Source organism: Pipistrellus kuhlii, unplaced genomic scaffold (assembly GCF_014108245.1).
Source record: "Pipistrellus kuhlii isolate mPipKuh1 unplaced genomic scaffold, mPipKuh1.p scaffold_m20_p_7, whole genome shotgun sequence".
In the NCBI taxonomy this organism is placed as follows: domain Eukaryota; kingdom Metazoa; phylum Chordata; class Mammalia; order Chiroptera; family Vespertilionidae; genus Pipistrellus; species Pipistrellus kuhlii.
This window is the reverse complement of record NW_023425573.1, coordinates 76,285,395-76,309,330: the sequence shown is the minus strand read 5'-3', so window position 1 is coordinate 76,309,330 and position 23,936 is coordinate 76,285,395. Positions and strand designations below refer to the sequence as shown.

The following is a 23,936-nucleotide window of genomic DNA, read 5'->3' as shown; positions in this document are numbered from 1 at the left end:
TCTGGAAGGTAAGGAACATCTCCTAACCATTTGATTGTAGACCTCTTGGGGTGGAATGTGGGGAGTGGATGGGAGGCAGAAAGGCTGCACGTAAAGTGTTAATGAGAAATGGACCAAACTCAGAGAGCCTTTTAGAAAACTATTGCTATTTACCTACTTATTAAAGGCCTGGTGCATGAAAATTGTGCATGGGTGGGGTCCTTAGGATACCACGTGGTTCCCCACCTTTCCCCTTCTCCTTCCTTTGGTGCAGTGCCACCACCATGGTAGGTGGGCAGACATCCCTCTTACAATCCAGGACTGCTGGCTCCCAACTGCTCCCCTGCCTGCCTTCCTGATTGCCCCAATCGCTTCTGCCTGCCAGCCTGATCACCCCCTAACCACTCCCCTGCAAGCCTGATTGATACCTGTTTGCTCCCCTGCCAGCCTGTTTGCCCCTAACTGCCCTCCCCTGCAGGTCAGGTCACCCCTAACTGCCCTCCCCTGCAGGCCTGGTTCCTCCCAAACTGCCCTTCCCTGCAGGCCCAGTCGCCCACAACTTTCCTCCTCTGCTGACCTATTGTAGTCACCCCTAACTGCCCTCTCCTGCAGACGTTATCGCCCCCAACTGCCCTCCCTTGTAGACCTGGTTCTTTCAGCTGCCCTTCCCTGCTGGCCATCTTGTGACAACCATCTGTGTCCACATGGGGGCAGCAATCTTGTGTGTTGGAGTGATGGACAATTTGCATATTACTCCTTTAGTAGATAGGATAGAGGCCTTGTGCATGGGTGGGGGCCAGCTGGTTTGCTCTGAAGGGTGTTCTGGATCAGGGTGGGGATTCCCCTAGGCTTGGGATGGCCTGGGTGTGGGGCCTGTTGTCATTCGCATGCCAGCCACACCCTCCAGCAACCCAAGTGGAGGCCCTGATATAATTGAAACTTTGTAGCATTGAGCAGAGCCAAGCCTCCTGCTTGCTCAGTAGCCTCAGCCATTTTTGTTGGGATTTATTTATCTTCTATAATTGAAACTTTGTAGCCTTGAGTGGAGGTCTGGGCTGGCCAGGGTGTGTGGAAAGCTTGGCTTCCTCCATTACTGAGGAAACCCAAGCCTTTTGCTTGCTCTGTAGCTGTAGCTATCTTGGTTGTATTAATTTGCATATGTGCTCCTGATTGGCTGATGAGTGTGGCCTGTGGGTGTATCGCAGGTATGGTCAATTTGCATATTACTTTTATTAGATAGGATATTGTTGTCATGTAAATAAGAGCTATTCTAGAGTATATCCTGGGAAGTCAGAAGAGGGTTGGGTTCCTAATCTGGGGGTGGGCGAGAGATCTACCCCTTTCTATTTTGTCCTGAAGGATATGAGGCCCTGAACAGGTACACACCTGGTTGGCCATGCTGAAGGCTGTTTGCTTTATATGTTGGCTAGGCATCTAGCTTGTGACCATGGGACCAGGAGCCTGACTCTTGGCCCTATTAATGCCTTGGTCTAATTGTGTGAAATGGCCCAGACAAGAGCCAGGAAAGCACTGCTTTTGCTGAGAGAAGGCTGTTTGAAAGTGACAACTAGCAGAGGACTGTAGGTCTTGGAAAAATCAGGAATCATTTAAAAAAAAAAAAAGATATTTAGGGGCCTTGGCTGGGTGGCTTAGTTGGTTGGAGCGTTGTCCCATACAGGAAAAGGTTGCTTGTTTGCTTCCTGGTCAGGACAAATACTTGGGTTTCGGGTTTGGTCCCTCTTCGGCGTGTATAGGGAGGCAACTGACCAATTGATGTTTCTCACATTCTCTCTCCTTCCCTCTCTCTGGACATGTCCTCAGGTGAGGATTGAAAAATAAAAGGATTCCTGCCGAAGCCGGTTTGGCTCAGTGGTAGAGCGTCGGTCTGCGGACTGAAAGGTCCCAGGTTCGATTCCGGTCAAGGGCATGTACATTGGTTGCGGGCATGTACATTGGTTGCGGGCACATCCCCGGTTGGGGGTGTGCAAGAGGCAGCTGGTTGATGTTTCTCTCTCATCAACGTTTCTAGCTCTCTATCTCTCTCCCTTCCTCTCGGTAAAAAATCAATAAAATATATTTAAAAAAAAAAGAAAAAAGAAAAATAAAAGGATTCCTAGGAATCTTATGTCCCTTTTTATGAGCAAGTTTGTGTCTCTTGTAGTTGTATAGGAGGATTCTTTTAATCTCGTTTAAACTACTTAGAAAGGACAAGAATTGTTGGTTAAATGCATTAATTTTTTTAAAGGTGTAAAATATTATTTTGACCAGATAATACATACATATGACTTAAAATTAAAGTTTTCCTCCCATCTACCACTACCAGGTTCTCTTTATTTATTACATGTATGAAAAAACGCATATATGTACACATACCTATTTTTCCTCCCCTGCCCTGTTTTTGTACAGGTGTTAGCCTATTACAGACTACCTGCATTTTCTTTTTTTCCCTTTTCCCCCTAATGAATTTTGGAAATCACTTTATGTAAACATTTAAAGGCTCCTTATTTTTTTCCCCAACGAACAATATGGCTGAATAATTTGGCATTGTATGGCATACCATAATTTACTTAGCCCCCGAATGAGGAACATTTAGTTCTTTCTAGTATTCTGGGTTTATAAACAATGCTACAAAGAATAATTCTATGATAATTTATTTTGCCCATAAGTTGGAAGTTTGGGTTGGAAGTTTGGTTTGGAAGTTATATGCCTTTAAAATTTTTGAGAGATATTGCTAAATTATTCACCCTAGTGTGTTTTTAAATTAAAAAAAAGAATACAAACATATTTGTATTGATTTCAAAGAGGAAGGGGGAGGGAGAGAGAAATATCAATGATGCGAATCACCCACCAATCGGCTGTCTCTTGCATGTCCCCTACTGGGGATGAAGCCCGAAACCAGGGCACGTGCCTGACTGGGAATTGAGTTGATGCTTAACCACTGAGCACACTGGCCAGGCTGAGGTAGTCTTTCCTTTGTCATTGCTCAGCTGTTCTTTGCCAGGCCACTCTTACTGCATTGGCAGGGTTGGAAGCCAAACCTAGGAAGACCTGATTTGTCAGTGGGTAAATGAATCCCCGAAGGCTCCTGTCAGATCTCTCCTCAGCAGGCGCGGGGCTCCCTCATTGAGGGCTCTGTGACTGCAGGCTTCCCCAGTCCGTCTGGCTCTGTGTCCTCAGTATGACTCTTGCTGGGAGCAAGGATTGGAAGCCGGGAAAATGATTTGGAGGGTGAGAGACCAAAACACGTGTAATCATGTCATCACACACCTCAGGCAGGGTTGCCATAACAATCGTTTCACTCGGTGCAGTCTTTCCTTACTCCCCGCTTACTAAGGAGTCATCGTATCCATGTCTAAGACAGTCAGGACAGCGCCTTGAGATCATGTAGGAATAGATTGTTCACTTGTCTTTCTCCCCAGTGAATAGGAGCTCATTGAAGGCCATGCCTGGCAGGTTGGCTGCCACATTCGCTATTCAGTGAACTTAGGAGCCAGTTCGTTGACAAGAGCCTGTCCCATCATGTGTATCTTTTCACTTTTCTTTGATTTTGGAATAACTTTAGATTCACAAGAAGTTACAAAAATAGTACAGAGAGTTTCTGTTTACCTTCTCTCAGTTTCCCCAGCGCTTATGTGCTACCCTTTTCTCTCTTTTTCTGGTTTTAACCCATTCCTTATGTTACTTGTGCTGCTTCATGTATGGTTCGTCCTCTTCCTTTGTTCCTTATGGGACACTTGCTTAGCATGTGCTGGGCCAGGTCCTAGGTGTCCTCTCTATTCAGGCTCTTATTTAGGAACAGTAAGTAAGGTGGATTATTCCTAAATTACGTATCCATATCCATGTCCAAAATACTTAGAGACCCATGCGCATTGTTGGTGAGAAGCCGCAGCTATGATTTGGTGGAAATAGCCATGGGTTTGAAGTTGGAAGCCCAGTTCAAATCCTGATTCTGCTTCCTACTTGCTATGTGATCCTGGAAGTCACCTTGCTTCTGGATCTGATCCTCTTGTGTAAAATGGGCATCTACCTAATCTACGTAATAAAAGAGTAACATGCTAATTGACTATCTTCACAATGCACACCAGCCAATCAGGAGTGAGTACACAAATTAACCTAACAAAGATGGTGGGTTAATTTGCATACACAGGTGCCAGGGGCAGTGTGGGACACAGGTGTTCTGCACCACCCCAGCTCCGGGCCTCTGGGCCTGGTGGGAGGGTGGAAAGGCGGCTCTGGCCAGAGCAAAGGCAGTCAGGGGAAGGAAGGCCCGTCATGCATCCGGTTTCTAGTGATAATAATCATCTTGCAGAGGCTTTGGTGGGGGGAGGTAAAAGTATCATTTGTATAATCCTTTAGTGAATTGGAAATTGTTTCAAATGTTAAGTAGCTATGCTTATTTTATTTATTTTTGCTGAGCTTAGTTTAAATTGTTAAAATGAAAGCCAAATTTTAAACTATTGCTGCTTTACTTCTTTAGAGCTTGACTTAGCTTGACTTTTACTCAGTAACCGAGAAAAACTCTCTGCTTTTATATCCTAAGCTTTACACCTTCTGCCTTCACATTAAATAACCCGTACTTAATAGGGTTTTCTTTTTGTCAATTGGTAGTAACCTAGCTCCCTTGGGAAATTTGGGATGGTCATGTCAGCTGTTCTGCTATCAAGTGACATATCAAATGTTCTCCTCTCTTCTTATTCACCTAATCTGGGGATTTCATGTGCTAGAAACCTCTTAGAAAATCTTAGAGGATCTTTTCAGCTTACCTTTTAAACAGGTGTCACTCTTAGAAACCAATTCTTAAAATGGTGCTAGAAACTAACATTTATTTTTTAAAAAGAGTTGATTTTTATATATAAATGAAATAAGTAGCATAAAAAGTGGGGGAAACATGAAGAATTTAAGATTTAGTTAATTGACTAATTTTTAAAAATGTGGTCTAGATGCAGACACATGCTTTTATTTTCTATTTTTTAAAGCGATATAAATATATTTTTATTGATTTTAGAGAGGAAGGGAGAAAGATAGAAAATCAGTGATGACAGTAAAATACACATTGTTCTCAAGTGCATGTGGGACATTCCCTAGGAAAGATCATATTTATGCCATAAAACAGGACTCACTACATTTAAACATTTAAACGGAAATTATACGAAGTATGTTCTCTGACCACAAAGGAATGAAATTAGATATCAACAACAATGGGAAATTTGGGAATCTCATAAATATGTGGGAATTAGACAGTTGTTAATGTAAAAAAATCATTAAAACTTACAAAGAATTTTTGAGTTTCTTTGAGCTACACTGTCCACATATGCCAGGAAGCAGAACCTCAATGAATTGAGATAATGCTCCAGAGAATGGAGGTTACATTTCCATATTTATACATTGCAATCAAAGGAAAGGGACAGTGGTGGGTTACAAGAAATCCACTGGTGATAGGTTAGTGGGATAAATCAAAGCTGGGAAACTTCTTGGGACATGGAAAAAAGTAAAAGGATGGGCATATGCTTCTTTTACAGAGATAATAAGGGTAGCTTTACATAATAAGTTGATAATTAACTTGATAACAATAACAATGAGGGAATGTCCTGGAGCCATTTGTTGTGCCCTGAGAGGTCTGGAAAAAAGTAAGTTACAAGTTACCCAGACATCTCACAGATACGTTATCTTAGAGGCTAACAGACTTGGGTTCTGGAAAGATCTAAGTTGATATTTGTAGGGAAAATACTGGCCTAGGACTGTGGTTAGCAAACTGCGGCTCGAGAGCCACGTGTGGCTCTTTCGTCCCTTGAGTGTGGCTCTTTCACAAAATACCACATGCGAGAGATTGAAACTTTGTGGCCCATGCGCAGAAGTCAGTTTTCAGCTCTCAAAAGAAATTTCAATCGTTGTACTGTTGATGTTTGGCTCTGTTGACTAATGAGTTTGCCAACCACTGGCCTAGGACATGACTACCCAGTATAACCTGTTTATAGTTATATATTTAATTTTCAGACCATCTTTTGTGGTGACTTTAGGTCTCTGAGTTTGCAAGACTGCCATGCAGGCCTTCCCTGAGCTTGATAGGTCAGCGAGTGGTCCCTTTCGTCCACACAATATACTAAATCATCAGAAGAAATCACAAGGAAAATTAGAAAATATTCTGAGGTGTTTAAAAAAACATACAATAACCAACATACCATGTCTTAAAAGGAGCACAACATTGTGAATGTACTTAATGTCAACAAACTGTACACTTAGAAGTGGTTAAAATAGTAAATTAAAGTATGTTTTACCACAATTAAAAGAAATCTGCCGCCCTGACCGGTTTGGCTCAGTGGATAGAACATTGGCCTGCAGACTGAAAGGTCCCAGGTTCTATTCCCGTCAAGGGCATGTACCTAGGTTGTGGGCACATCCCCAGTAGGAGCTGTGCAGGAGGCAGCTGATCAATGTTTCTCTCTCATGCATGTCTTTAACTACCACTCTCCCTTCCTCTCTGTAAGAAATCAATAAAATATATTTTAAAAAAGAAAAAAGAAAGCTGCCACTCATTCAGTGTTCAACAATAAATCTTTATTGAGTACCTATTGTATTTCATGCAGAAAAAAATATGCCATAACTTTAGGGTAATTAGTAAAAGCATTGTACGGAAATTTATAGGAGTAAACACCTATATTAAAAAAAGAGAAAGGTCTTAAATCAATAACCATTTTCTGAAACTAGTAAGAGCAGAACAAACTAGAGCAAAGGGGCAAATGCACACACAGGAGGACCTGCTTCCCAGTTTATCCTCGAGGCTGTCCTCACTGCTTCCTAAACCAAACAGATGAGGGGGTGTTCTGGACTGGAATGCACAGTGTTCCCCTGGGCCAGAGGGCTTTTCCTGGGCTCTTTTCCCGTTGCAATCCAAGAATGAAACCACAGAAGGAAGGTGGTATAGTGAAAGTGGAAATAGATTGAAGATCAACTACAGACTCACAAGTGGGAAGGGGGAAGAGTCCCTTTCCCCTGCAGTTTATAAAGGCTGCAGATCTGGTGTGCCTTAATATCCCCTCTGATTGGTAGCTATTCCCCTTTGATTTGGTCAGTGTAGAAACCTCGAACTTCATGTGGGATTTCACTGGGACTTGGGACTTGGAGGCCTTCCTCCCTCATTGTTATCCTATTCCCTTGGGGGTTTCTTCCTCCTTCCCTTTATTCTGTAAATGTGTTCCTTTTGCTACTCACACTTCCCTTATCTTATGGAAATATAACTGTTGCCTCTCCCAATTCCCTTGTTTTAGGAATATAACTCTGTCTCCCCCCACTCTCTTGTCTTACAGAAACGTAACTTTTTGCAGCTCAGTAGCCTGTGCTTTTTCCATGGACCCCCTTAATTAAAAAAATTCCCTAAACCTGCCCATTTCACCCCTAAAAATTTCTATTTCAAAGAGATATCACAAGCAAATTACAGACCAGTATCTTTTACGAGTATAATTGCAAGAAGTTCTCAACAGTATTACATACTAGCAAATTGAATCTAGCATCATATCACGTTTAGACACTGATCAAGTAGGATTTAGCCCAGGAATGCAATTGTTAATGTATAAAACCCATTGAAACCTGTAAAGAATTCTTGTGAGTATATTTGAACCAAATTGTTGACATATGCTGGGAAGCACAACCTCAATGAATTGAGATAATGCTCCAGAGAATGGCGGGTTAGATCTGTATTTATACATTGCAATTAAAGGAAAGGGACGTAGGTGAGCTACATAAATCCATTGGTGATAGACTAGAGAGGTTGGTAAAAGCAAAGCAGGGAAACTCCTGGCATTGGATGAAAAGTAAAATGATAGACTCATACTTAGGTGGGTGTAGGAACAATATCCTTGATAATGAAGGTATCTGTGGTGTCTGTCCTGGTGCTCAGAACTTTAGGTTGTGCCCTAAGGGATCCAGAAAAGGAAGTTAAAATTACCTAGAGGTCTCAAAGGGTATGTTATTGTAGATGCAAAAAGACCTATATAGGCTCAGTTAAAGTAAAGGTTGACCTTGTCAGTGAAGATATCCACCATAACTGCTTTTAGTTAAAGTTTAATTTCAAATCATCCTTTGTGGTGACTTTAGGTTTCTGAGTTTGCAAGACTGCCATGCAGGCTTCCCCTGAACTTGTCAGACTAGCATGTGGCCCCTTTTGTCCACACAAACTTGGTTTATTATCTGAAAAGTCACGTAGTACAACATATTAATAGAATAAAGAAAACCATATCTTTTCAATAGCCATAAGAAAAGCATTTGAGCCGAGACTGGTTTGGCTCAATGGATAGAGCGTCGGCTTGGGGACTGAAGGGTCCCGGGTTCGATTCCGGTCAAGGGCATGTACCTTGGTTGCGGGCATATCCCCAGTAGGGGGGTGCAAGAGGCAGCTGATCGATGACTCTCTCTCATCCATGTTTCTAACTCTCTATCTCTCTCCCTTCCTCTCCGTACAAAATCAATAAAATATATTTTTTAAAAAAAGCAAAAAAAAAAGCATTTGACAAAAATCCAAATATCATTGCCCTAGCTAGTTTGGCTCAGTGGATAGAGCATCGGCTTGTAAACTGAAGGTTCTCAGGTTTGATTCTGTCTGGATTGTAGGTTTGATTCTTCAGCCCCAGTCGGGGTGCAGGCAGGAGGCAACCAATCAAAGTGTTTCTCTTTGTTTCTCCCTCTCCCTTCCACTCTCTAAAAATCAATGGAAAAATATCCTTGGGTAGTGATTAAACAACAACAATATCCAATATTATATGATAAACATACTCAACTAGGAATAGAAGGAAAATTTATCAATGTGATACAGGCCATTGTGAAAACCCACAACTCATGTCATCCTTAGTGATAAAAGAATGCATACATTCTTCCCAAGATCAGGAACAAGACAAGGATTTTCTTAAAAAATTTATTGGGGTGACATTAGTGAACATGATCATATAGGTTTCAGGTGTGGGTTTCTATGTTACAAGATCTGAATCTTGTGCCATGCATGTGCCCACTACCCAAAGTCAAATCTTTTGTCATTATAGATTACAAAGGGATTTTTTTGTCACTTCTATTTCCATTATACTGGAGTTCTAACGAGGGCAATTAGGCAAGAAAAAGAAAGGGCATCCAGATTGGAAAAGTAGAATAAAACAGTCTATTTGCAGATGACATGATGCTGTATAGAGAATATCCTTAGCATTCACTATTACAACTAATAAATGAACTTATAGCAAGGTTGCAGGGTATAAGATCATTATACAGAAGTTAATTGTATTCTTTTGACTTGCAGTGAAAATATTGATAAAACTAAGAAAACAGTTCCAATTATAATAGAATAAAAAAAGAATGAAAAACTTGGAATACAATTAAGACATATAAAACTGTAAAGTATCATTGAAGTAAATTAAGATCTAAGTAAATGGAAGGCCTATGTTTATGGATTGGATGATCTAATATTATTAAGGTTGCAGTACTATCTAAATTGATCTACAGATTCAACATACTCCTTCTTAAAATTTCACTTGCTTTTTTTTTTTTTTTTTCCAGAAACTGGTAACTGTTCTTACGATTCATATGGAAATACAAGGGACCTGGAATAACCAAAACAATCTTGAGAAAGAGAAACAGATTTGGAGGACTTCCATAACTTACTACAAAGTTATAGTAATCAAAACTGGTACTAGCATATGGATAGACATATGTATCAGAGGAGTAGAATGGAAGTCCTGAAATAATCCCTTACATTTATAGTCAATTGACTATTAACAAGAGTGCAAAGACATTTCAATGGGGGAAGAATTTTCGACAGTGGAACAAGTGGACATCCATATGCAAAAGAATGAATTTTGGTATCCCTAACACTGTCATAGGGCATCCTCCTTCCCTCTCTCTATTGCCCTTTATGCTTGTCTACTTTTTATTTATTGGGCAGGAGAAGGGGTGAGGGCATGGGCAGAAGAATTACCCCTATCCTGGCCTAATTTGGAGGAAGGTCATAGTTAGCAGGCTCTGTTCCCCTTCCCGTGTCTTGGCGGGACGAGGGGAGTGGTGGTAGACTTACCAAAGAGAAAAACTGAGGGGAAAAGAATGCATTTAGATGCTTTACACACACACACACACACACACACACACACACACACACACAAAATTAACTCAGAATTAATCTTAGACCTAAATGTAAGGTCAATTTTCATTTATTTTTTTGGGAGAATTTTGATAAGTATTTATTTGACCCAAATGACAACATGTTGGAGAGCAAGATCTCAAATACTTTTAGACCTAGATGTGAGGTCTGATACTACAAAACTCTTAGGAAAAAAACAGGTGTAAATCTTTATAACCTTAAATTTGGTAATAGTTAATTTTTCTTTTTTTAAAATTTTTATTGATTATGATATCACATAATTGTCCTCATTCCCCCATTCCCATCCCAAACCCCTCCCCACGTGCCCCCACCCTCCTGTTGTCCATGGCCACTAGCTAGGCCCATATGCATGCACACAAGTCCTTTGGTTGATCTCTTCCCTTTACTCCTACCTCCCCTACTTTCTCTCTGAGGTTTGAGAGTCTGATCAGTGCTTCTCTTTCTCTGGGTCTGTTTTTGTTCATCAGTTTATGTTGTTCATTATTTCCTCTAGATGTGTGAGATCATGTGATCCAAGAAATACCCTTGAAACTGAGACAAGCCATAATGGTTATGCTGAATTGTTCTTTTTTATTGTGGTAAAATAGGCAGTGATTTCCTAGTTATGACATCTAAACAGAAGCTAAAAAAAAATTAGACTTCATCAAAATGTCAACATCAAGAAAATGAAAGCACACTCCACAGAATGAGAGAATGTTTACAAATCATACACCTGATAAAGGACTTTTATTTAGAATATATAAAAACTATTAATCAACAATAAAAAGATAACTGGCTTACAAAATAAGCAAAGGATTTGATTAGGTATTTCTCTAAAGACTAGAGGCCTGGTGAGTGCATGGTGGGGGCGGAGGGTGTCCCTCAGCCCGGCCTGCACCCTTTCCAATCTGGGATCCCTCGGAGGATGTCTGACTGCCGGTTTAGGCCCAATCCCTAACCGCTCCCCTGCTGGCCTGATCGCACCCAACTGCCTTCCCCTGCCGGTCTGGTCACCCCCAACTGCCTTCCCCTGCCGGTCTGGTCACCCCCAACTGCCTTCCCCTGCCGGTCTGGTCACCCCCAACTGCCTTCCCCTGCTGGTCTGGTCACCCCCAACTGCCTTCCCCTGCCGGTCTGGTCACCCCCAACTGCCTTCCTCTGCTGATCTGGTCACCCCCAACTGCCCTCCCCTGTAGGCCTGGTCACTCCCAACTGCCCTCTTCTGCAGGCCTGGTTGCCCCCAACTGCCCTCACCTGCAGGCCTAGTCCCCTCCAACTGCCTTCCCTGCTGGCCCGATAACCTCCAACTGCTCTTCCCTGCAGACCTGGTTCCCCCCAACTACCCTCCCCTCTAGGCCTGGTTGCCCTCAACTGCCTTCTGCAGGCCTGGTCCCCTCCAACTGCCGTCCCCTATAGGCCTGGTCCCCCCCAACTGCCCTCCTCTGCTGGCCATCTTGTGGTGGCCATCTTGTGATGATGTCACAGAGGCCATCTTGTGATGACATTGTGTGAGGTGTCGTGTGATACCACCTAGGCTTTTATTATATAGGATGTCCAAATGACCCAAAAGTTCATGAAATGAAGCTCAGTATTCTTAGTCATAGGAAAAGCAAGTCAAAACTACAGGTGATGCCACTTCACATCCACTAGGATGGTGATAATAAAAAAGATGACCCTGGCCTGGCTGGTGTGGTTCAGTGCAGTGGTTGAGCATCGACCTATGAACCAGGAGGTCATGGTTTGATTCCTGGTCAGGACACATGCCTGGGTTGTGGGCTTGCTCTCCAGAAGTGTGGCATGTAGGAGGAGGCTGCTCAATGATTCCCACTCATTGATGTTTCTCCCTTCCTCTCTGAAATCAGTAAAATTATATTAACGTCATTCCACCTTTGAAATAACATTTAAAAAAAAAAGTAAAGGTGACCCTGGCCTGTGGAGCTCAATTAGCTGGGTGTCATCCAGTGTGCCAAAACATTGTTGGTTGAATTCCCAGTCCGGGCACATGCCTGGGTTGTGGGCTTCCTTCCCAGTGGGTGGCTTGTAGGAGGCAGCTGATTAATGTTCCACTGTCACATTGATGTTTTTCTCTCTCGCTCTCGCTCTCGCTCTCGCTCTCGCTCTCCCCCTCTCCCCCTCCCCCTCCTTCTCCCTTTCCTCCCCCCCCTTTCTAAAGGTCAATACAAAATACTAAAAAAGAAAAAGGATGGATAGTAAGTGTTGCTGAAGATGAAAATTGGAATCCTCATATATTGCTCGTTGGAATATAAAAATGGTGTAGCACTTTTAGAAAACAGTTTGGCAGGTTTTCAGAAAGTTAAACATGGAGTTACCATATCCCATGCTGTAGTTAACATTCCTATTTGTTTATCAAAAAAAGTTGAAAATACATTTGTGTGAAATTTGTTCAGGAATGTTCATAGCAGCATTTGTCATAATAGTAAAAAAGTGGAAGCAGTCCAAATATCTGTCAGCAGACAAATGTATGACCAATATGTGGTGGTCTCTCATTCAGTCATATATATGCCTTACCTTTTAACGTAATACGATGAACCCTCTTTTATAATTTTTTTGGCATTTATGGTGGTTTCTTGTCATAACTTCACTATAGTTAATTATTGTTTGCACTGGGTGAGTGATGGGGGAAGTACTGTCTTACATAAAAGGTCCGTGGTCGTCACGTCGTAATGCTGTCATGGCCAAAGGAGCAGCAGCTCTCTCAGTGTGCGGGGCAGGGCGAGAGCTGCTAGTGGCGGAGGGCGGGCAGCAAGCTACCAGTGGTGGGGAGTTACCAGCGGCGGAGGGCCGGGCAGTCAGCTACTGCCGTGTTTCCCCGAAAATAAGACCTAGCGCATGGAAGGATAAGACATCTCCGGAAAATAAAACCTAGTGCAACTTTGGGAGAAAACATTAATATATGACACTGTCTTATTTTCGGGGAAACAGGGTAGCAGCGGAGAGCTAGGAGCGGCGATGGAGAGGGTGGCCAGCTGAGGCAAGTGGAAGTGATTTTAGGCCTTCCTTCCCCTGGCTGCCAGCAACCGGGACCTGGGGGCCTTCAGCCTTCTGGCTTTGCTCTGGCCATGAGCTGCTTTCCACCTTCACTCGCTGCCCAGAGGCCTGGAGTGGCCAGGGCGGGGTGGAATGCCTGCGTGCCACCTGCTGACATCTTTATTGCATCAATTTGCATATTCTCTCATTATTGGCTGTGGACACCACCATCATTTTTGTTGCGAAGTGATGATCAATTTGCATATTCTGTCTTTATTAGATAGGATATTTGACTATGAGGGAATGTTTATTATAGTTGGGGCCAATAATACAAGAAAGGGCTTAGCATGGAAGCAACTGGAGAGCCTAGGCTGGGCTGCCTTAGCTCTCTGGAAAGTCAGAGAAAAGGGGCTTGGCGACAGGTTCGGGGGATTAGCCCTTGATGAGGTGCTCCCCTGGTTCCAAGTCCCGTGGGCCCCTTAGAGTTTAGGGGATGCATGCCTGTGGGGAAAGAAGGGAAAGGGAATGGCGGGCCTGCTCAGCAGAGGGAGCCACATGCTGGGCCCTTGTCTTGAGGCTTATATTTCTCTCTTGCAGGCTGGAATCCTAGGGGAGATCTCGGGGGTGGGTTTCAGCAGAATATTCATCTGCTTTCTAGGAGTGCTCCTTCAGGGTTGTGGCCTCACCGATTGGTCACTGTCAAGGCAGGGGGTTGTTAATCACTGCGGTTGGTCCTGGTATCACCTGTTTGGAACTGAAATACAGTTGAGGCCTAGATGTTATCTCTAGGGAGGTGAACTTCATCCGCTGTGAATTGCTCTGCCAGTTTGCTCGGCTCTCTGTCTCAGTTTCCCTATTTCACTGTCCTGGCTCACTGGCCTTGCTCATTTCTCCCTCAGAGACTTCCATCCTAAAATCTTTTAGGGATGATGAGGGAGAGTGGTTTTGTCTTCAGTAACTGCTTCCTGCTGACAAGGGCTGTGGTCCCTGCCTGATCTAAGGGGAGAAGGGAATGTGGTCAGAGACCGAGCAGAGGTGGTTAGCGGATTCTTTCAAAGTAGGATAGGTTGGAATGGTTGGAATGGGGAAAGTAATATTGACCTTGACTTTTCCCTTTACTGCAGAATATTCTTGGGCTCCCTTGAACAATTCCAGATTTCATGATCTTTCCAAGGTAAATAATTGTATTCCTAAACAATTGTATTCCTGATTCTTTAATTCAAAGACGACTGGGACGTAGCACTGTTGACTTTTGCTGCTGGATGTTGACTGTTGGGTCTTGTGTCTATTTAGTCTTTCTGCCCCGTGCCTGATTGGTAATTTCCAGACTTTTTGAGAATAAGCAAAACGTTTTTTAGTCTCCAGCATCACAGAGCTCTACATAGTGGAATTCCTAGTATCCGTTAATTGAGAAAAGTTACCAAACTAAAAATAAGAATTTAGAAATGCTTTTTACATTATCTTTGCATTGAAAAATTCATAACTGCATATGCGTGCATTTGAAAATATGAATATAAATACTTAGTTCACCGGTAATGCTATGAGTGTGTATGGAATAATTCTCAGACATCCTTTTAATAACTCTACTCTTCCCCCCAGGGGTGGGGATCAGAGATATTAGGCCTGGGTGTCATCATTTTATAGGCAATTTTTAAATTGGTAGAGGTGGATTTTGATCATTTTTGGAGTGAGCAAAGTAAGAAGACAAAGAGGCATTGGCCTGAGCCCATCAGAGCTCTGGAAAGGGAGGTGGGTGGTTAAAGTTGAGTTGGTACAGCCAGAGATGTAGCAGGAAGATGTGATTATTAGTTTTTAGAGAAATGGCACATTTTTCAGAAGGAAGGGGTGGTAGGTAGGCTTTGGAATGCTGCTGAGAAGTGGAATTAGTAAGGAAGTACAGAATTAGTAAGGATTTGCCAGCATGATGGTTCTGATAATTGCTCCCGTGGAGCAGTGGCGTGGGAAACTGTCTGTGGGGCTGCGGGGTGAACAGGAAGTGTGTCGTTGTGTGTGTTGGTGTAGACAGCGGTTTAAGGAAGCTGCACTGTTAAGGGTGCCTTTGATGAAAGGCACCTGGACTGAAGAGAGGTTCTTTTCAAGGTGGGAGATTTAGAGGAAGTTTATAAATTGCTAGGAATGAGCCAGTGGAGGAGAGGTTGTTGATGTTGGGGAGCAGACAAGAGAAAGAGAAAACGAGAGTGCTTTCCTATTATCACAAGGAGAGAGAGGCTGGTAGTTGTCCTGATAGGGTAATCCTGATATAGAAGATCTAAGCTGTCTGGTATTGCCTAGTTTATAACCACGTAGGAGGTTAGAATATCAAGAGAGAGCTGCAGAGTGGGATAGATTGGTGCTTAAGAAGATGGGGAAATCATTTTGAAGGGCAAGCAAATTTACTAAAGAACTAGTTGGAATGCTGGGTGGTATTAGGTCTTTTGAAGTTTGAGATGTGCATATGTGTGTTTGTGTTCTCTACCCATGGTCGGCTGTTTTTTGCAGGCACAAGAAGGCAGCTGGTTGTGTCCAGTTCGTCCAAGGTTTGGCTTTGCTGGGCAGCTATTAGAGTACAGAGAAAGTTGAGATTAGTTTCAGGCTATTAACACATGTTTAATCCAGACTAACAGGAAAGTGAAGTTGGGAAGGAGTTTATGGAATTGAAGAGGTTGGGGCCATGTGCTTAAACAAAAGAGCTGGAAGGATGGGCAGTTGTGGTTGGAAAGTGGGAACTGAGAGACAAGGAGATGCTGCTGCTGGCTGAGAGCAGACCGTGAAACACGGAAGGTCTGGGGAGGTGGATAGGAGGGGTTGTTGTCATCCACTTGGATGTTGAAGCCACTAAGGAAAGTCAGAGGAGATAGGGAGGTGGGCGGCTGCATATGTACCTGGTGAGAGCCAGGGATGTATCTGCCTGGTGGCATCTTAGTCATTCCTGGCTGGATTCCTTCAGGCAGCATTTTATATTCCTTTCTCTGCCATCTCACAGCACTTCCACATCCATCTGGTTTAGGACTTGTCCCAGTACTATTGCAACTGCTTGCATTTTGGTCTCTTTCCAAGCAACCACCTCCTTTGGGATCTTGACCAAGTCTTACATTCTGTGGTTTCCAGTAGTTAGTATACGGTATACATGACTTGGCACAGAGTAAATGTTTGTTCACTGTGTGAGTGTGTGAGCTTGAAAGTGATTGGGGCCCTGGGCGGGAGGAGGAGAGGGAAAGAACAGAAGTAACAGGTAGAATAAGAACAGAGACTTACTGCTGGCAGGGAAAGGCAGTGTTTACGCCCGATCCCACTGGGCAGTTGGACAGCCCTCTCACAATCCAGGACTGCTGGCTCCCAACTGCTCACCTACCTGCCTTCCTGATTGCCCCTAACTGCTTTTGCCGGCCAGCCTGATCACCCCTAACCACTCCCATGCCAGCCTGATTGATGTCTAACTGCCCCCCCTGCCAGCCTGTTTTCCCCCAACTTCTCTCCTCTGCCAGTCTGGTCACTCCTAACTGCCCTCCCTGCAGGGTTGATCACCTTCAACTGTCCTCCCTTGCAGGCCTGGTGCCTCCCAACTGCCCTCCCTTGCTTGCCTGCTCAACTGTCCCTCCCAATTGCCCTCCCCTGCTGGCCATCTTGTGGGGGCCATCTTGTGTCCATATAGGGGCAGGTTCTTTGATCACATAGGGGCAACTATCTTGATCTTGTGTGTTGGAATGATGGTCAATCTGCTTATTATTCTTTTATTAGATAGGATAGAGGCCTGGTGCATGGATGGGAGCCAGTTGGTTTGCCTTGAAGGGTACCCCGGATCAAGGTGGGGGTTCCCTTGGGGCATGGGGCGGCCTGGGCAAGGGGCCTGTGGTGGTTTGCAGGCCAGCCACGCCCCCCAGCGACCCAAGCGGAGGCCTTGGTATCTGGGATATATTTACCTTCTACAATATAAACTTTGTAGCCTGGAGTGAAGCCAAGCCTCCTGCTCGCTCAGTGGTGGCAGCTGTTTCTGTTTGGATTTGTTTACCTTCTATAATTGAAACTTTGTAGCCTTGAGTGGAGGCTTAGGCCGGCAAGGGCAGGCGGAAAGCTTGGCTTCTTCCATTGCTGGGAAATGCCTCCCTCCTGCTCTCTGTGGCTGCAGCCATCTTGGTTGAGGTTAATTTGCATACTCGCTTTGATTGGCTTGTAGATGTGGCTTGTGGAGTGGAGTGATGGTTAACTTGCCTATTACTCTTTTATTAGGTATGATTGTAAATGCTTAGGAACTATTTCCTGGGGTGGGCAGGTTCTGAGGGGAGAATGCTTAGTTATTTGCTTATGTATCTAAAAATGTCTGTGAAAAGAAACAGAAAAGGGGTCATTATTTGCTCTTGGGCAGGGAAACTGGATGGCTGGGCAGCAGTGGGAAGGAGATTTTGTACTCTTGTACCCCGTGAATTCGGTACTTGTGTGACTGATACTCCCTGAATACCTGAGATGGAGAACATGCTCGAAATCATGGGAAAAAGGTGCCAAAAATCCAGATTAGTAAGAATAAGATATATTTACCCCCCCTTTTTTTTAAAATTAAGAAAAAGAAGAGGAAATAGGGGTCCCAGTCTGTGTAATGCCTAGGGCTTCCAGGGCTTTTATTCAGTGTGTGTGGTTTGTGGGAATTTGGGGCCAGTTATTGAGTGTGCTAGAAATCTAATGGGGAGCTTTTGTATTATATATATGTTATAAGGCCCTCTTGGACTGGACTGAGCGGGATCATTTTTCTCCCTGGAATGGAGGCGTGGCTCTCTTGCCCTGTTCTTCCCAGGCAGGCACGAAGTCTGACCTCCTTTCTCTGAGTCTGCACAGAACTAGGCCAGACTTGTAGGCCAGGCTTGTAACAGCAAAGGTTTGAAGGTGGGGAGAGGAAACTCACTGGGCATGCGGCCTTGGAAAGTCACTTATCTTTGCTTCAGTTCCTTCATCTGTAAAATAGGGATCAATACGTACTTATAGAGATGGTATGTATACATTGTCCAGCATGGAAGCTGGCACCTGAGGTAGTCTTTAAAATGGTGTTACCATCATCATTGGTTAGTGCCAGTTGATCTTAGGCTCCTGGAAGGAGTAAAGGACATGGGATTCTTCCCCCTGAGAATGACAGATAGATGTCTAGGGAAGGAAGGAGTGGCTCAGTTAGCTCTTGGTGTGCCTGGACTAGGTGGCTTTTCTGCTGGTCTCCTTAGAGTGGTTTGTGTAGCTGCAGTCCAATGAGTGGCTGCCTGGTCCCATCTGGCCTCGCTCAGGCCTGGCCGTGCTGCTGGAGCTGGGCTGGAGAACATGGCCTCTCACGTTTTGGACGCTAGAGAGGCTTTGGTAGTCTCGGCATTCTGAGGGAGCTCCAGTGCTTGCTGTCAAACCTCTGCTCGCTTTGCAGTTGCTGATTTCCAACTGCCACAGCAAGTCTCCGACCAGTTCTAGAGTCACTGTGGGCGTGACAGACTACGCCTTGGAGGGGGAGGGGTAGCAAAGAATTTGTGGCCATTTCACAAGCCCAACCTTGTTTGATCTGCTTCTTGGGCTAATATTTGGCCTAGAGAGAAAAGGTTCTGTTGGTTTCTCCTGTTTCCTGTATCGCTGATACCTTCTTTAGTCCAACGTATGAGCTATTAAGGAACTGGAGACATTTTGTTTGAACTCAAAATTGGAAAGAAGGGTAATAGCTGCTTTTATGTATCTAAGATCCTTGTTGTGAGGGAGGGACTAGTTCCAGGGAGCGGAAATGACTAGAAAGCAGATGCCTCCTTTCTTTAAGGAAGGCTTGCCCTGTGAGGTGGTGAGTTTTATTCCCTGGCCTCAGCTCGCTGTGTTGTTAGAAGCAGTAAAGCAGGAGTCAGGCAAGCACACACCGGGGGCTTTGAGGGAGCATTTTCCTTACTGACTTACATGATTCCTGTTGGTATAAAAAAATCTCTGATTCTCCTAACCGGTTTGGCTCAGTGGATAGAGCGTCTGCCTGCGGACTGAAAGGTCCCAGGTTCGATTCCTGTCAAGGGCATGTACCTTGGTTTCGGACACATCCCCAGTAGGTGGGTGTGCAGGAGGTAGCTGATTGATGTTTCTCTCTCATTGATGTTTCTAACTCTCTTTCTTCCTTCCTCTCTCTGAAAAAATCAATAAAATATATTTTTAAAGAATCTCTGATTCTGGAAAGACCATTGAGCTTCGTGTACTGAGAGGGGATGAGGCTGGGTGATGCTAGGGAAAGAATTACTGAGCGCAGAGTGGAAGAGCTGCCATGCACAGCCTTTGAACTTGGTGTAATATATAGTTCAGCTTTCCCTGCTGGAGCCCTGGGGGTCAGGCTGCAGGGTTACTGTGCAGAAATCTCTCTTTAGCAGTGTCAGGGGTGCTGCATCTGGAAGGTAGGCTTTCTACGGGTCCTCTGAGGTGAGAGTGAAAGGAATTGACGTAAGAAGTGTGTACAGTTGTTTCAGTAGCTGTAGAGTAAATGGTCAGCTTGTTCACTTAATAAAAAGATTGTGGTACTTTTCCTGTATCATGTGTTTTGCCCTGCCCAAACATGATTTTGAGGTCTCCTGCTTTTATAACAGTTCTAGGCCCAGGTGGAGCGACTGTCTGCCAATGGAGAGCTCCATGTCAATAACTGATCAGAATATGAGCCGATTTCCTTCTTTCCTTCCTTACTTCCTTTGTTGTGGAGAGGATAAAGGCTATTGCTCAACTGCGGTAAAGCTGCTGAGCAAGAAGTTTGATGTCGGTACAGCGTTGACTTCCAGTGCTGTCAGACTGACCACTTCGGTCAATGTGTTTCTAGGAGCCCACCCCATATCCAGCCCTTGGTGTTTTAGAAAACAGAGGAAGGCAATAAGCTTCAGACACAGAATGGTGTTAAGTTTTCGGTGGGAAGCAAAATTTAACAATGAAATATGCCAGCTAAAGCAAAGAGTGCTTTGCTGACTGGTGCATTTTTAGGCTGGAAAATTGTGACAAACCTCAACCCACCAACTGTGTAGCCCATTGGCTCTGCTTGGGCCTTCAGTGTTCTTCCTGATTATAGTAATCCTGGCCCTGGTCTGTGTGCTTGGTTGGTTGGGTGTATCGTTGCTAGTTAGATTCCTGATTGGGGCACATGCCCAAGTTGTGGGCTTGATCCCTAGTAGGGAGTGTGCGGGAGGCAGCCGATCCATGTTTCGCTCTTAATGGATGTTTCTCTCTTCCTCTCCCATTCTCTCTAAAAAGTCAATTAAAAATCTTAAAAAAATAATGATTATGTTATTCTGATATGGTTGCAGAGCATTTCTGATTCTCATTTCCACTTGTGATTATAAATGATTCTGCAGTATGAGCTGCTTTGTCTTTGATTCAGTGTTTTATAACAGGTGTGTGCTGATTATCTGTGCTGATTTGTTGTTTTCTTACTTTTCAGAATGGACTGCTGAATTATGAAGCATTTCAGACCCAGTACCAGAACTTCCCTCTGCCATTCACTCCTGTATCTTCTACTAGTTATTTAAATTGAACTTTTAATATCCTGCCAGCTGCTCTTCAGACACACATGGTGCATTGTTGCCATTCCCCGGATTGCATCTTTGAAACACAGGCTCTTAGTAACCTCCAGCGAACAAAGAGGCAACCTCCTGGGTACATTGACTGGGAGGGTGTCACCCTGACTGCCCTCTAGCTTTTGCTGCATCTCGATTTTACTTCACCATGGAGCCTCGCATGGAGTCCTGCCTGGCACAGGTGCTGCAGAAGGATGTGGGGAAAAGACTGCAGGTTGGCCAAGAACTCATAGACTATTTCTCAGACAAACAGAAGTCTGCTGACCTTGAGCATGACCAGACCATGTTAGATAAACTTGTGGATGGACTCGCTACCTCTTGGGTGAACTCTAGCAATTACAAGGTAAGCTGTGCATTAGAAGGCACTCCAGGTGGCTGGGCCGCCTTGGTGGATCCGAATTGGTCCTTAGAAAAAAAATCCTTTGTGAGCAATCAGCATGATTCCTTGGCTTCCAGTAAGACACCTGGTTAGGTTATGGCTCTTAGACATTTCATTCTAGAAGAAGTAGAGTTTCCTTTGACTTTTGTTTGAGATAAGAACTGTTATCTTTCATCACTTTGAGAGAAGGCCGAATGAACCATAAAGAGAAGGTCTTATGTTGGAAAGTTCACAAGCCTTAGGGTAGAAGTGAATGTTGTGTCCTATCCCAGGCGGGTCATATCTTGCTGAGTGGCCCTTCCTGAATGAGGACTAACTTCCTGATTTTCTCGGGGACTGTGATGGCCTGGAGCTTCTACTTCAGTTCTAGAACCTGGGCTTTCCGTGCCCTCTCCTGATGGAAGGGGCAGGGTCCTCTGACCAGCTGAGATGTGCAGGTTGACCATATATACCAAGGACAGAGTTTTCATGAATAAAAACTGGACTGGACTTGAAGTGCAGAAGAGGTATCTCGCTCTCTCTGCCTCCCCCTTCCCTAAGGGTAAATGACTGCGGGTTGGCTTTTAGTTTGACAAGAGGGAGGCACATTTGGTTCTAGGTTGTGTTGCCAGTGGGTGCTGTAGACATTGTGAAAGGGGCTTACAGAAACAGAATTTTTGTGCTTTTTTCATTGACCCAGTCTTCTGAGATTTATCTGCACTTGGAAACTAGTGCTTACAGTATTTCTTTGTTTACTTGAGTATGTTATACACTGTTTTCCAAATACATTAACCTTGGTCTTGTCTAAGAGTCAGCAGACTATACTTATGAAGGGTGTTACATAGGAATCTAATATTTCACCTACAACTGGATATAAAATTTATTTAAAAGCTGGGCTTAAATTCTTCTTCATCTGTTTATTCACTTAGTTGGAGTTAACAGGTGCTCCTTACCATGTGGCATTGGTGCTGGAAGGTAGGCGTGTCACAGAGTTGAGAGATCAGACTCGAGTCGTTACACTTTAAAAAAAAATATATATATTTTATTGATTTTTTACAGAGAGGAAGAGAGAGGGATAGAGAATTAAAAACATTGATAAGAGAGAATCATCGATCAGCTGCCTCTTGGACAACCCCTACTGGGTGTGCCTGCAACCAAGGTACATGCCCTTGACCGGAATCGAACCCGGGACCTTTCAGTCTGCAGGCCGACGCTCTATCCATTGAGCCAGACCGGTTTTGGCGAGTCGTTACACTTTTGAGGGCTGTGCAGTCACCTTGCATATTGGAAGCACAGCCCCACCACTCTTCCTATGTATGAGGTAGGATGCTTCCGGTAGAGAGTAACCAAAAACGGGCTCAGTTGACTTAGTTACTGTTAGTAGCTTAATTTCCTCTAAGAATTTAAGAAGTCCACAGTGTCAGGGAAGAAGAGTGTCCGCTGTCTTCACCTGAGAGGAAATCTTTCTCGAAGCTCCCGGCAGACTTTACATCGCAGAGTGGCTTCGCGTGCCTCCCCCAGCCTCACTGGGCAATGGATGGTGTCCATGGTTCCTTTGACTGGCATGCTTAACCTGCTGTGTTAAGAAGGGGGCCAGCTTCCGCTGAATGAAGCACTGGCCATGTGAATGGGGGATATGTGGACAGTGTCAGACTCCTGGTAGGAAGGTTAGGCAGGGACCTAGGTACCTTGGTTAACTAAGTAACCTACAGTCTGCTACACTGCAGGAGCTTCTTAACCTCTCCAAGCTTTAGTTTCCTCGTCCATGATGTTGGCATGATCGAATAACTGTCAGCACTGAGAGTGTATGCCATAATCTTATCACATGCCTGCACGTAATAAACACTCAGACATTAGCAATTGTTATCAAGACTTGGTTCCTGTCTTCAAGGAGCTCAGAGTCTAGGTGGGGTGAGCATCGGTAAAGAAGCAGATGTCACAGTGGAGGGTGTGCAGGAATGGAGAAACCAGAATTTGGTGGGAGATAGAAGAAAGCAGTAGCGCTGCCAAGGGGAACCCAGGATTTTGGAGGTTGACTAGTTTTTCAGAATAGCACCGCGAGCAGAGTTTTGTTTTGTTTTATTCACCGCGGAGCCTCGCATGGAGTCCTGCCTGGCACGGGTGCTGCGAAGGATGTTGGCCGAGAGCTCATAGACTGTTTCTCAGACAGACAAGGTGACACTGTCCGGGCTGTGGCAGCTCGAGGGAATGAGGGAAACGTATGCCGAGCAGCTTTCCTACTTAATCTCCACAGCTTTTATTCAGCCAAGCACTGCAGTCACCTGCACATTTAGTGGGCTTTGTGGCAACAAGCATCTGAGTGGGGACGGGTGCTTTTTGTGAGTACAGCCCCGCAGCCCTTTCTTCAGTCTAAAACCCCCAAATCGCGGGAGACTTAGTGTTTTTCACTTGTCATTTGACTTGAAGAGAACGTATGTGTGACTATTATAATCTTTATTTGCTTAGGATGTATTCCACTGCAAAAGTATTAATATGTTTGATTGTGGGTTGCTGTCCCAAATTCTGTTCAAAGGTGTGCGTGCATACTAGTGTATATATAGAGAGAGAGCGAACGAGCTATATGCACTCTTTTATTGAAAAATTCTGATCTTTAGTATTTTGGATCCATCATTGTGGACCTGTATTAACATTGTGGAATAATAATAACAGCCCAGATGATTATGGGACATTTACTATGTACCAGAAAGTGTGCTAAATATGTGTTCATTTTTAACTTATATTTACCATATGAGGTAGATATTGTTCTCATTTTACAGCTGAGACTGATGCTCCATAAACCCATTACCGTGTTCACGGTGAAGAGCCAGTAGTAATGTTTTGGAGCTCGAGCCCCCTCTCCCCCGTGTTCATGCAGCGGTAGTGAACCCCACACTTACCCTGATGTGGCAGGTACTACACTGAGGGCTGGGTGTCCGGAGGGGAAAAGATTGGCCCG

General features: G+C 44.3%; 1 protein-coding gene across 28 annotated transcripts in view; it reads left to right on the top strand.

Annotated features, from left to right (window-relative positions):
* Window positions 1–23,936, top strand: part of CLASP1 (cytoplasmic linker associated protein 1) — a 220,673-nt gene that overhangs the window by 13,566 nt on the left and 183,171 nt on the right. For all 28 annotated transcript variants that reach the window (XM_036422281.2, XM_036422299.2, XM_036422283.2 and 25 more), the window contains exon 2: window positions 20,487–20,965. In XM_036422281.2, the coding sequence (XP_036278174.1) occupies window positions 20,771–20,965 (195 nt within the window). In that variant the 5' untranslated portion in view covers window positions 20,487–20,770. The remainder of the gene's footprint in view (window positions 1–20,486; window positions 20,966–23,936) is intronic.